At 33.6% G+C, this 14,470-nt stretch overlaps 1 protein-coding gene across 7 annotated transcripts in view; it reads right to left on the bottom strand.

The window, feature by feature from the left end:
• STXBP5L (syntaxin binding protein 5L) overlaps positions 1-14,470 on the bottom strand; it is a 379,589-nt gene that overhangs the window by 105,099 nt on the left and 260,020 nt on the right. For all 7 annotated transcript variants that reach the window (XM_019448501.2, XM_019448499.2, XM_019448505.2 and 4 more), the window contains exons 17-18: positions 14,025-14,194; positions 12,009-12,134 (exon numbers count right to left, since the gene is read on the bottom strand). In XM_019448501.2, coding sequence (XP_019304046.2) covers positions 12,009-12,134; positions 14,025-14,194 — 296 coding nt within the window. The remainder of the gene's footprint in view (positions 1-12,008; positions 12,135-14,024; positions 14,195-14,470) is intronic.

The raw sequence follows: 14,470 nt of genomic DNA, 5'->3' as shown, positions 1-14,470 counted from the left end.
TGTCTGTGTTTAAATTTAATTTTTTTAAATTTTAAAAGAAAATTTAATTATACCTAGAGTTAAAAATTCAGTTCCTAGTTGTGCTAGCTTCATTTTAGGTGCTCATTGTGATTAGCAGTAATATATTCGACTGCTCAGATTATAATACATTTCCATCACTGCAGAAAGACCTATTGCACAATTCTTTTGTAGGGTATGCATATCTTAAATGTGATTTATTTATTTTACCTCCCTGTGATTTATTTATTTTATAACTGGAAGTTTGTGCCCAATAATCCCATTCACCTATTTTGCTCCACCTGCCAACACCCTCCCCTCTGGCAACTACTAGTCTTCTTTGTATTTACAATTGTGTTTCTGTTTTTTTGTTTGTTTGTTCATTTGATTTGTTTTGTAGATTCTACATATAAGTGAACCATATGGTATTTGTCTTTCTCAAACTTATTTCAACCTCCATCCATGTTCCATCCATGTTGTCCCAAATAGCAAGATCTCATTCTTTTTCATGACCAAGTAACATTCCATTATGTGTGTATGTATGATATGTGTCACATCTTCTTTATGCATTCATCTATTGATGGATACTTAAGAGTGCTTCCCTATCTTGGCTATTTTAAATAATGCTGCAATAATCTTAAGGGTGCATATATCTTTTTGAATTAGTGTTTTTATTCTCATTACCTTTAGATAAATATCCAGCAGTAGACTTAGTGGGTCATATGATGTTTATGTTTTTAATTATTTGAGGAACCTACATGCTGTTTTCCATAGTGGCTACACCAAATTACATTAACATCAACAGTGCACCAGGGCTCACTTTTCTGCATATCCTTGCCAACACTTGTTATTTCTTGTCTTTTTGGTACCAGGCATTCTGACAGGAATGAAGTGGTATCTCATTGTGGTTTTGATTTGCATTTCACTGATGACTAGTGCTGTTGAGCATCTAATTATGTGTTTGTTGGCCAGCTGTATGTCTTTGGAAAAAATGTCATTTCAGGTCCTCGCCTCATTTTAAATTAGACTCGTTCCTATTGAGTTATGTAAGTTCTTTATGTATTTTGGAAATTAATCCCTTATCAGATATGTCATTTGCAAATATCTTCTCCCATTCAGTAAGTTGCCTTTCAGTTTTGTTGATGGTTTCCTTTGACTTGCAAAAGCTTTTTACTTTGTTGTAGTCCCAATAGTTTATTTTTGCTTTTGCTTCCCTTTCATGAGAAGACTTATCCAGAAAAATGTTGCTAAGGTTGATATCAAAGAAATTACTGCCTTTGTTTTCATCTAGGAATTTTATAGTTTTCAGGTCTCACACTGAGGTCTTTAATCCATGTAAGTTTATTCTTGTGTATGGTATAAGAAAGTAGTCCAGTTTTATTATTTTCAATTTAACCATCCAGTTTTCCTAATATCATTTTTTGAAGAGATTGTCTTTTCCTCATTGTGTATTCTTGCCTCCTTTATTATAGATTAGTTGACCATTATAAGCATGGGTTTATTTCTGGGCTCTCTATCCTGTTGGTGAATGTGTCTATTTTTATGCCAGTACCATATTGTTTTGATTATTATAGCTTTCATAGTATACCTTGAAACCTAGAGCTGTAATATTTTTAAGTTTTGTTCTTCCTTCTTAAGACTTCTTTGGCTATTGGGGGTCTTTTGTGCTTACATACAAGTTTTACGAGTACATGTTCTAGTTCTGTGAAAAATAATACTGGTATTTTGATAGGAATTACATTGAATATGTAGATTACTTTGGGTAGTATGGACATTTTAATGATGTTAACTCTTCCAATCCATGAGTGTGGTACGCCTTTACATTTGCTTTGATGTCTTCAATTTCTTTTATCAGTGTTTTATTATTCTCAAAGTACAAATGTTTTACCTCCTTGGTTAAATTATTCTTTGTATTCTCTGGTATTTTATTCTTTTTGATGTGATTGCAAATGGGATTATTTTCTTAATTTCTCTTTCTGCTATTTTGTTACTAGTATACAGAAATGCAACTGATTTCTGTATATTAATTTCCTACAACTTAATACTTAATTCATTTATCTACTCTAGTGGTTTTTAATGGAGTTTTTAGGGTTTTTGTTTTCTAAGAATGAGACAGCATGAGTGGGGGAGGGGCAGAAGAAGAGGGAAAGTGAGACTGTTAAGCAGAATCCATGCCCAGCACAGAGCCCCAAGTGAGGCTTGATCTCATGACCATATCATGACCTGAGCCAAAATCGAGAGTTAGATGTTTAACTGAGTCACACAGGCACCCTTGGATATTCTATATACAGTAGCATGTCATCTGGAAATAGTGAAAGTTTTACTTCTTCCTTCCCTATTTGGATGTATTTTATTTCTTTTTCTTGTCTGATTGCTGCAGCTAGGACTTCCAGTACTATGTTGAATAAAAGTAGTGAGAGTGGACATCCTTGTCCTGTTCCATATCTTAGAGGAAAAGTTCTCAGTGTTTGTTAACATGATGTTGGCTGTGGGTTTTCATATATGGCTTTTATTATGTTGAGGTATACTCTCTCTAAACTTACTTTGTTGAGAGTTTTTATCATAAATGGATGTCATTTTGTCAAATGTTTTTTCTGCATCTATTGAGATAGTCATATGGTTTTTATTCATTTTGTTAATGTGGTATATCAAGTTGATTGATTTGCAAATCCTGAACCATCCTTGCACCACAGGAATAAATCTCACTTGATTGTGGTGAATGATCCTTTTAATGTATTGTTGAATTTTGTTTGCTATTATTTTGTTGAGGAGTTTTGCATCTATGTTTAGCAGAGATATTGGCTTGCAGATTTCTTTTTGGGTAGTGTTTTTCTCGTTTTGGTATCAGGATAATGTTACCCTCATAGAATGAATTTGGAAATTTTCCTTCCTCTTCTATTTTTTTGTAATAGTTTGAGGAAAAATAGATATCAACTCTTCTTTAAATGTTTGGTAGAATTCACCTGTGAAACCATCTGGTCTAGACTTATGTTGGCTACTGATTTAATTGCATACTAGTATCTGGACCGTTTGTATTTTCTATTTCTTTCAGATTTACTCATGGAATTATATATTTCTAGGAATTTATCCATTTCTTCTGTGTTGTTTATTTACTGGCATACTTTTTTTTTTTTGCAGTACTGTCTTAAAATCCTTGTACTTCTGTAGTGTGAATTATTATTTCTCTTTCATTTCTGACTTTATTTGAGTCCTCTCTCTTTTTTTATTGAGGAGTTTTCCTAAGGGTTTATTAATTTTGTTTCTCTTTTCAAGGAATCAGATCCTGGTTCCTTCCTTCCTTCCTTCCTCCCTCTCTCCCTCCCTCCCTCATTTATTTCTGCTATGATCTTTATTATTTCTTTTTGATGTTCAGCTGGGTGATTTCCAGTATCCTGTCTTCTATATCACTAATTTGTACTTTTGCATCATCTTATCTGCTGTTGATTCCCTCAAGTATTTTTCATTTCAGTTATTGTATTCTTCAGCTCTGAATGGTTCTTTTTAATATTTATCTTTCTGTTGCAGTTTTCACTGTGTTCATCCATTCTTCTCCCAAGTTTGGTGAACACTTTATGACTGTAATTTTGAACTCTTTATCAGGTAGATTCCTTATCTCAGTTTCATTTAGTTCTTTCTCTGAGGTTTATCAGTTTTTTCATTTGGAATATATTCCTCAATCTCCTCATTTTGCTTCACTTTGTGTGTTTCTACATATTACATAGATCAGCTATATCTCCCAGTTGTGAAGCAATGGCCTTAGGTAGAAGATTTCCTGTGTGGCCCAGAAGTGCAATCCCCACTGTTCACCAGAACCAGGTGCTCCAGGCTGTCCCCTATATGGGTTCTGTATTCCCTTTTATTGTGGCTGGGCTGCAACTGCTATAGGTATATTGGTAGGTTGGGTGGCCCTTGGCACAGCTGGCTAACAGGCCTGGCTACAGCTTCTGTCAGTGTGTTCTTGGGGGGGGGGGCTATGCTAGCCCCCCTTGTGGTTAGCTGCAAGGTCTGGCCATGACCATAGCAGCTACATTGGTGGATTCCACACCCCCCCACACACACACCCCCTGGCAACTCCTAGGGCAGGAGGCACTTTGAGCTGTTGGGGCAGATGAATTGGGTAGAATGGACCCATAGGGGAATACCAGGGTGGAATGAGTAATGCTAACCAGGTAGATGGAGGGTATTAGAAACGGTGCCTTCCAGTACCAGGCTAGCTTGATAGAGGAACATGAAAACTGGCACCCACATATGCACATATTCCTGAATAAAGTTGCTACAGATCCTGTCCCTCCAGAACATGCCTAAAATTAGTCAATAAGTCTCCTTCAAGTATGGCCCAGGTTCCTTTTAAATTGCTGCCTCTCTGTAGGGTCTTGGTGCAGATGAGTTTGTGTTTGTGAACCAGGCTCTTTATGAGTGGAGTCTTATTTTCCTATAGCCCTGTGGCTCTCCCAGAGTTAAACTCTAATGATTTGCAAATCCAGTTGTTATGGGGGCACATTTTACCAGTGCAGGTCCTTAGGGCATTGGTGCTTGATGTGGTACCTAAACCCTTACCTCCTTAGGGAGTACTCTACTTATGTGATATCCTTCCTGCTTGTGGGTTGCCATGCTGGGGATATAGATCCTGACTAGCTTGCATCTCTTCCACTCCTACCTGTCTCAATGTGGCTTATCCTTAGTTGTGTAAGAGCTCTTCCTCTAGTCTTTGGGTCATTCTGAGAGTTGTCCTATATGTAGTTGTAATTTTGGTGTGTCCATGGAGAACTTAAACTCAGAATCTTCCTATTCTGCCATCTTGATTCTCTCCTCATTTATAAATTCTTTTTGTATTTGTAAGATAAAATCACTCTATTATTGGTTTACTTTGTTTATTCAAGTAAATATATCTTCAAGTTATTATTTTATGGGTGGTAGTAAATCACTATTCTTCCTATCCCTGGGATAGTACACTATTTCACGTTTCTCTACACCCTACATAAGTAATTCATTAATTAAAAGCTCCACAATTGTTCTTTTTGAATATGTCATGTGTATTCTGCCCTGAACCTAAAAGTTAAATTTTATTTTATTTTTGTTTTTATTTTTTAAGTAAGCTTTACACCAAAAGTGGAACTTGAACTCACAGTTTTGAGATCAGAAGTTGCATACTCTACCAACTGAGCCAAACAGGTGCCCTTAAAAGTTACATTTTACATGTGTTCATACATTTAATCCTTTCAACATTTTATCCTTGTGTTACAGATATGGAAATTGAGCACAGAAACTTTAAGTAACTTTTCTAAGATTCAACAGCTAGAAAGCAGAATTAAGATTTGAATCCCAAAGAATCTGACTCTAGCATTCATGCTCTTTAACCCTGCACTAGATTATCTCAGTAACTAAAAAACAGAGCTTCCACTAAGCCATCAAAATTGTATGGTTCTCTATCCTCTGGAAATAATGGGAGGAAGAAAAGCTGATAATAATAGAAGAGCTGACTCAACATAATTCTTTACGTCTTTGGAATAAAAGTAAAATATTCACATTTAATCTTCTTACTAGATTTCGTCAATGACTGATTTCTCACCTTCTTTTTTCTCCAACATTTTCTTCTCAGTTACTTTGCTGCACTCTATCAGTTTCTATATTTATGCTTTCAAATGACTTTTAAGTCATTGGTCACATACCATAGGTCCTAGATTTTCTAACCATTACTGGTGTCTGATGATTCTCAACAACTCACATCCCCAAGTCCCTAAGGAAAGAGCATTTCAGAGGCACAAAGTATAGTTTTCTTTAAAGTTTTTTTTTTCAGTCTTAAAAATTATTTTTACTTTAAAAAATTCAAACAAGGGGCACCAGGGTGGCTCAGTCAGTTGAGTGTCTGATTTCAGTTCAGGTCACAATCTCACGGTTCATGAGTTCAAGCCCCACATTGGGCTCACTGCAGTCATTGCAGAGCCCACTTTGGATCCTCTGTCCTCCTCTCTCTGTGTCCTTCCCTGGCTCACACTGTCAAAAATGAATAAATATTTAAGAAAAAATTCAAACAGTAAGATGAAAGCCCCCTTACTTGGTCTACTGTTTGCCAATCTCCTTTTCAAAAATGACTGCCATTAACAGTTTTTATATTCTTCTTGCCCTTTTTCTATGTTTTAACAAGCTTATACTTGTTCTATAACTTTATTATTTTCACTAAAACACGTCTAAGATATATTTCATTGTCTGTGTTCTTTAACTGTTGCATTGTATTCTTAGTACAAAAGTAACATGTTTTTTAAGAGAGCATCTTCCTATTTATGTAGATTTATATAGGTTCCAGATATTTTGCTATTATATGGAATGATGCAAGGAACATGCTTCTACTAACGGTGCATAAGTGAAAGCCTTCAGAAATTGTAAATATTTCACTAAGCCTAGAATTTCAGAGTCAAAAGATACGCTTAGTTTTATTTTATTTATTTTTAAAGTTTATTCATTTATTTCAGAGAGAGAGCATGAGTATCAGAAGGGCAGAGAGCAAGAGGGAGAGAGAGAATCCCAAGAGGGCTGTGTAATGTCAGTGTGGAGCTTGATGCAGGGCTCAAACCCAAGAACCGTGAGATCATGACCTGAGCAGAAACCAAGAGTCTGATGTTTAACCCACTGAACCACCCAGGTACCCCTTAGTTTTATTTAAAAAAAAAATAAGGTATATAAAAACAATCCATTTCCTCATATTCTTAATGAAGATGTTAGCAATCTTTAAAAATTTTCTCATATAATGGATAAAAATTGCTCTTGTTTCAATTTTTTTACTTGTTACTAGTGAAGTTATAAATCCTTTCATGTTTATTGCCATTTGTATTTCTTCTGTGAATTGCCTGTTTATATAGTTTATTTTTAACTGGGTTATTTTTTCTTATCAATTTGTAGGAATTTAAAAACTGTATTGTGGATGTTTATAGCATATTATAGAAAGACAATGTTGCATAGTATATAAGTAATATGCTGTACCTTGATTTTTATAACTTTATTAGATATTTTGCTAATTCCATGTAAATTCATAGGATTTAAAATTTTTAAATGACTCAAAATATTTGTATGTAATCTAATTTATTCCCCTATAATTTTGTTAATGGACAATTAGATTGCTTCCAGTCTTTTGCTATTAACAATACAACAATGACTATCCTTCATAAGTTACTTTGCACTAAAACGTGGAGTATATTTGTGGGATAAATTTCTAGAAATTAAATTACTCAAGTATTTTCAAAACTCTATATTTTACTTTTATTCATATGTAACATTTATAAATATAAGTGTACATAATTGTACACTTCAATGGATTATCAAAAAGTGAACAATCCCACATAACCACCACTATGTCAAGAAATAGTATGTTACCAGCAGCTGATTCATGTTCCTGACAATTATTGCTACTCTTTCCTCTTCCAAAATCGGACTTCCTACACCAAAAAAGCAGTTTTGCTTGTTTTTGATAGATGTTTATCAAAAGATAGATATGTGTTTGCTTTTCATTAGGTTATATACCTAGAAATGAAACTTTTGGATTATAGGGTGGGCTAACATAAGTATGCTAAAATGGAGTACATAATGCTAACATTTTATAAAGTAGATTCAACAGTTTACCCTCTTTGCAGCAATGTATGAGAGTTCCTATACCCAATATCTTTGCAAATATTACCAATATTACTAATGGGGTTGTGTACTTTCTCATATGTATATGAAAATATGTTTGTCATTTACATATCTTCCTTTGTGACATATTTGATCAAATTTCCTGCACATTTTTTTCTATTATTTGTCTTTTTATTATTGAGGACTCATGAGACTCTTTTTACACTCTGCATATGAATGAGTCCAGTGTCAGACACAATCTAAATATCTCTTCCTTGCCCTACCATTTTACTCTAATGGTGCCTTTTTTTCCAAGAAGTTCTTAATGTTTTTCTTTATGATTAATAATTTTTTAGCATGTTGAAGAAATATTTTTAAAGAAATTTTTAATGTTTATTTTTGAGAGAGAGAGAGAGGCAGAGCACCAGCAGGGGAAGGGCAGAGAGAGAGGAAGACACAGGATCCAAAGCAGGCTCCAGGCTCTGAGCTGTCAGCACACAGCCTGATGCAGGGCTCCAACTCATAAACTATGAGATCATGACCTGAGCCTAAGCTGGCGCTTAACTAAGTCACCCACGTGCCCCATTGAAGAAATATTTTCTTAACACAAGTGTAATGAAGATATTCTCCTATAATACCTTCTAGAATCTTCGTATATAGTGGGAAAGAACAGTCAGATTTTTTCTCTATATATTTTTTAATTGGCTTTGTAGTATTTATTGGGGGAAAACCTGTCATTTCCTCTATTGCTCTGCAGAACCAATTTGGTTATATATGCTTGGATCTCTTTCTTCACTCTTCTGCGAGTTGGTCTATTTGTCTATTTCTCCTGTGCCAATAGAACACTGTCATGACTAACATAACTTTAATAACTCTTGCTTTCCCATAGAACAAGTCTTCTAAATCTATTTCTCTTTAGTATTGTCTTAGTTAATTGTGGTCCTTTGCATTTCTCTATACATTTTAGAACCAGTTTTAAACTTCAAGGGAAAAAATATGCTAAAATTTATATTGGTATTATGGTAAATCAATAGATCATTTTGTGAAAACCTGACATCTTTACACTATTATTGAATTTTCCACTCCATGATATAGGTTTGTTAATTTCTCTTTTTATAGTTTTCTGTGTAGAGGTCTTGTGTGTGTGTGTGTGTGTGTGTGTGTGTGTGTGTGTGTGTGTGTGTGTGTGTGCCGCGCGCGCATGCGTGTTGGTAGAGGTCTTGATAATCTTTTATTGTTTTCCTAGATACTTTATTTTATTGTAAGTGGAATCTTTATACAACTTTAGTTTCTATTTTTTCAGTATATAGAAATGCTTGTTTGTTTATTTATTTATTTTGAGAGAGAGCACACGCGCATGTGTGAGTGGAGAGGAGCAGAGAGAGAGAGAGGGAGAGAGTATTAAACAGGCTGTCATGCCCAGCGTGGAGCCCTGTGTGGGGTGGATCTTGATCTCACGACTGTGAGATCATGCCCTGAGCCAAAAATCAAGAGTCAGAGGCTTAACAAAGTAAGCCACCCAGGCACCCCTGGAAATGTCATTTATTTTTACATCGACTTTGTATCTACTAATCTTCCAATCTAATAATTTATCTGCAAAGTATTTAAATGTTGTACATACATAATCATTTCTTTCCATTTCCTTCTTTTGTAATCTATGTAACTTTGATTTATTTTCCTTTATGTATTGCTCTGGCTAGGTCCTTCAGTACAATGGGAATAGAGGTAGTGATAGCAGTCATCCTTGTTTTGTTTTCATATCAGATGTAAAGCTTTCAACATTTTACTGTAAAGTATGAATGATATTTGCTGCCATGTATCAGATTAAGGAAATCTCCTTCTTGGTTTAGTTAATGGTTTCTTTTTAACTCATGAATAGAAGATACATTTTACTAAATGTTTTTGCTTTTTGCATCCCATGGCTTACTTTTATAGTTTTCTATTTTATCCTGTTAATGTGATGAATTACACGAATTCATTTCAAATGTTAAATAAGCCTTGCATTCTTGGTATAAACTAAACATGTTTCTAATATGTGATTATTTTATTGACAGATTTATTTATATTTTGGCTGGGATTTTTGCACCTATGCTCATGTTCTGCTTTTTGTAATGGTCTTTTCAAGTTTTGGCATCAAGTTATATTGTCCCATAAAGAGATGAATATGACTTTTTCTTTCTCAGCTTTCTCAGAAAGTTTTTATATAGTACCGGTATTACTTATTTCCTAAAATTTTGCTGGGATTTACAGAAGTAGCCACTTGAGCTCGAAATTTTTGGCAGTTGAAACTGTCTACGAGCAAGGTGTCCAAGCTGTCTTTCTCTTACAAGTGTCAGTTCTTCAGAGGCTCTATAGTGACTGTTACCCCCACAGTTACTTTACATGGAAAATATGCTCTCTGACTTATTCTAACAATCTTCAGCTCCTGAACTTGGTGATATACCTTCATACCCTCTTAATTTTGGTATTCCTTGCCTTTATAGGTCAATCTCTTGAGTATAGAACCCTGAAAATGGCTTGAGCTCAGTCATCTGCCATAACTACTTGGGTTAGAAGACAAACATATATTCTTGTCATATCAGATAATGGGATTATTGACTGTCCCACACTTCCTTCCTCTCTTTCCTTCATTCAAGGGAGTTCCTGCCAGTTTATCTACCAAACAATTTTTCAGTCAAGAAAAGGTTCCCCTTATGTATGTTCACATAGAACCTCCACACTATAAAAATTCCAGGAACACAAGATAAAATTTTTCTTTTTCTTTTAGGCAGTCTTCCTTTCAGATGCCTTCAAAAAGTTTTCTTTGAGCTCATCAAACTTAGCTTAGGGGCAGACTGGGAAGAATGGAAGTAGAACCAAATATATATTTTTCATGTATTATTTGATAAATGGTGATTGATTCCAAATTTGGAGGGAAAGATATAGTATTCAGGAAGTGGTATTGGTACAACTCTTAGTCATCAGGAAAGAACTAGAGTTTAATCCCCATTTTATTCCCCATTTATATCTAAATTAATGCTAGATAGATTAAATACTTAGATATATTTAAGAAATATATTAAAATAGAATGTAATAATTTTTAATCTTGAAGTGAGGGAAGCTTTTCTAAGTATGACACAAAATCCAGAGACATAAAAGAAAAAATAGAATTACTTTAACAATTTTTAAAAATTTATTCATGGAAAAAACCATCGTAAACAATTTCATAAAGTAAACAAAAACAGGGAAAATACTAGCAAATTACATCAGATAGAAAGCTAACTTCCCTACTATGTAAATAGTTTTCACAAATCTATAAGAGAAATACTAACAACTCTGTAGAAAAATGGACAGAATATAAACAGAAATGTCATAGTACAGGAAAACATGTTCCATTTCACTTAAGATATGAGAAAAGTCTACTAACACAATTACATACTTCCTATCAACAGAATGATAGGGAATAAAAAGTTTACACTATTGTTAGAAAGGTAGTGCAAGATCACGTATTCTTAAACATTTTTGAGGGGGTATAATTTGGCACAACTTCTATGGAGGGCTACAATCTAGAAATAAAGAATAATTAAAATTATATTAGCTTTTAAAGGGTATAATATAATCCAACTTTCAAAGAATGCCTGACTGGATTATGTTGTTCTAAGCCTTCTATTGTCTCTTAGTTTAGCCTATTAGGGGAAATGTGAATACTTTTTGGAGGATGATAACATCATTTAGAACCTGAAATTATCTCTATAATGTTTATTTATAAATATATAAGTATATATATGATGGTATATAAATTTATATGTTCCATAAAAACAGAAAGAACACCAAAAAGCAAATCTAGATTACATGAGGACAATATGACCAAAATCCAAGACAAATCAACTAGATAGAGATAGGGAGTTATCAAACACATATTGAGGGAACTGTATTCAACATGTTCAAGGAAATGAAGGACAAGAGTGATAATTTAGGAAGATAACAAGAAGCTTTAAAAAGAATCAAATGAAAGGTATAGAACTGAAAAACAAAATGACTAAAATTGAACTCCATGGCTGGATCTACCATAAGATTATAAACAACTGAAGAGAGAATTAGTGAATTCAAAAAGACAAGTCAGAAGAAAGCATCCAAACTGAAACACAAGGAGAAAAAGGATAGAAAATAGAAAAACAAAAAAGAATGTGTAATAACATCCTAACAACCTCCAAACATTAAAAGTGGAAATGCTAGCACAAGTCTGACTTCAAGCAAGAACAAATAATCATAGTTTGTATATAAGTTATTATTTTTCGTATACCATTTTCAATCAAGTAAAAATCTAGGTAAAGCCTTCTTTCCATTTTTAGGACTTAAGTATTTTAAAAGAAACATCTCACTATATCAAACATATTAAATAATACAAATTAGAATGTTTAGCTACTTACATTCCATATGCTGAGCTTACAGCAAGACTTGTAATCTGTTGGGGAGGCTCACCATCCACCCACACCAACTGAATAACAAGTTCTGCTTGGTACCCTGGAGGCATCCTCACTGGTCGTGTCTTAACACTAAAAAAGAGAAAAAAGTAGTTCTATCACATACAGTTTAAATAAGTATGCCCATGCTTCTCTTCAGAATTTACATAGCATCTTTCTACAGAAATATACAATACCACACATTGAGGGAAGTACACAGGTGGACAGTGTCTTCTAGCTTTCTCAGAATATACCAAATTATTTAAAATTGCTTAGTTTTTTAAATAGCTTTTTAACCAGTCAAGTCCACAACTTCAAATGGCCATTATCCCTTCCTTTTCTTAATTTTTGAGGATGGTATTTTAAATTATTTTTATTTACTTTTTTTAACAAAAGTTTTTAAATATTTATGAAATATTTGTTACATATATTAAGTTATAAATGCATAACAATATGAATGACTTCATCTACCACCCAAATTAAGAGTTGAACATATCCAAAACCCAAATTCCTGCTCATTCCTTCTAAATTTGCTTGACCTGCAGCCTTATCTATTCTAGTTTATAGCAACTTGTATCTTTCCAGTTATTCAGTTAAAAAAAAAAAAAGTCATGCTAATATCCTTCTCTTGTACCTCACATCAATCAATCATCAAATTCTGTTGATGTTACCTTCAAAATATACCCAGAATCTGACCATTTTTTAATTCTCTATTGTGACCATCCTAGTTACAGTTGACAAATAAAAATACAAGACACCCATTTAAATCTGAATTTCAAATAAACAATAAATAGGTTTTATGTTTTGTTTTGTTTATTTTGTTTACTGTACATATGTCCCATGCAGTGTCTGGAATATACTGATACTAAAAAATGTTTGTTGTTTATTTGAAATTGAAATTTAAATGGGTATCCTGTATTTTTATTTGCTGAATCTGTCAGCCCATAACATCATCTCTGCTTAGATTTAATAGCCTCTTTACTGGTCTCCCAGCTTCTACCTTTCCCTTCCATCCCAAGATCCATTTTCGACAAAGCCACCAAAGTGATCAATTTAAAATTTAATCACTGGATGTTGAATGTAAGTGATGAATCACTGAATTCTTCTGAAACCAATGTTGCACTGTATGTTAAGTAACTAAAATTTAAATTAAAAATAAAATGGTATGTAAAAAAATAATTTGAAAAATAAAATTTAAAACTGATATGTCTCTTTTCTATTCAAAACCCTGTAATGAGTCCCCGTTTAATTAGGAATAAAAGCCATGGCCTTACAGTGGCCTATAATTGGCTCTCTATTACTTATCTGACTTCATCTCTTGCTATTCCCCCCCCAACCCCCGCTTGCTCTCCTTGTCCTAGCTACACTGACCTCTTCATATGCAAGGCACTTTAAGCCTTTGTTCTATCTATTCCTTCTGCCTGGAATACTCTTCTACGAGATACATTTCAGGTAAATCCCTCATCTACTTTTTGTTTAGATCTCACCTTCTTATCAGTTAAAAAGTAAAAAAAAGTATTATTTTAGCAAAATCATAGCAATCATGAGAGGAATCCTTTTTTCTAACATAGTATTCTTGTAGTAGTGTTCTTGTAGTAGTATTCTTGTAGTGTTTTTTGTCTGGTTGATTGGGGTTTTTTTTTTATTCCAAGAAAGCTGAAGAAATTCCCTAAAAGACTTTTAGAATTGGGAGATACCAAGCAACTGGCCAAGTTTCTTCCCTGCCATATGTGTTCCCATTCTATTAAAGCCATATTTTCTTTATGATCTTTCTGGGAAGAACATAAATGCCTTCATAATAAAGGATAAAAATATTGTGCCCTCTTCATAGATATTCAAAGAAAAGACCACAGCACTCCTTGGTTGAGTGTAGATCAATGACAACAACTTAATAAAAGAGAAGAATAATTTTATTTTGTACAGTTTCAAAGTAGTATATGATTAATATGTAAAATTGTTTTAAAATTTGGTAGCAACTCTTACTTGAGGCATGGGATACTGTCCTTTGTTCCTCCTTCACTAGCCACAGTGTTAGTACTTCCAGAAAGACTCCTTGAAGGAAGCTGAGATGAGAGATCTGGAAACGGAGGACTTGTTTCTGGTTCTGGGGTTGTAATATCTTCAATATCATACTGAAGTCGTACCTCTAATGACTTAAAAAAATCAAGTTTTAATTTAACCTAAGTCATAACAATAAGTAACCACATTAAATTACCTGACAACTTTTTTGTAATTATTGTTTTATTCAGATTAATAAGTTCAATTTCAATTTATAGTAAAGTTGAGATATCCCAAATTGATTTAAATACTGGTATTTCAGTATTTGTATTTAAATACATGGAACAGTCACTGGCACTCACAAAAAATGTAAAATATTTCTTAATTCTTCAGAATTATAAGAAAAATACCTACTAGTGAAGATACAGTTT

This window comes from Panthera pardus, unplaced genomic scaffold (genome assembly GCF_024362965.1).
Source record: "Panthera pardus isolate Hobbes unplaced genomic scaffold, ASM2436296v1 HiC_scaffold_16, whole genome shotgun sequence".
In the NCBI taxonomy this organism is placed as follows: domain Eukaryota; kingdom Metazoa; phylum Chordata; class Mammalia; order Carnivora; family Felidae; genus Panthera; species Panthera pardus.
Note: the sequence above shows the minus strand (reverse complement) of the source record. Positions and strands in the feature narration are given on the sequence as shown.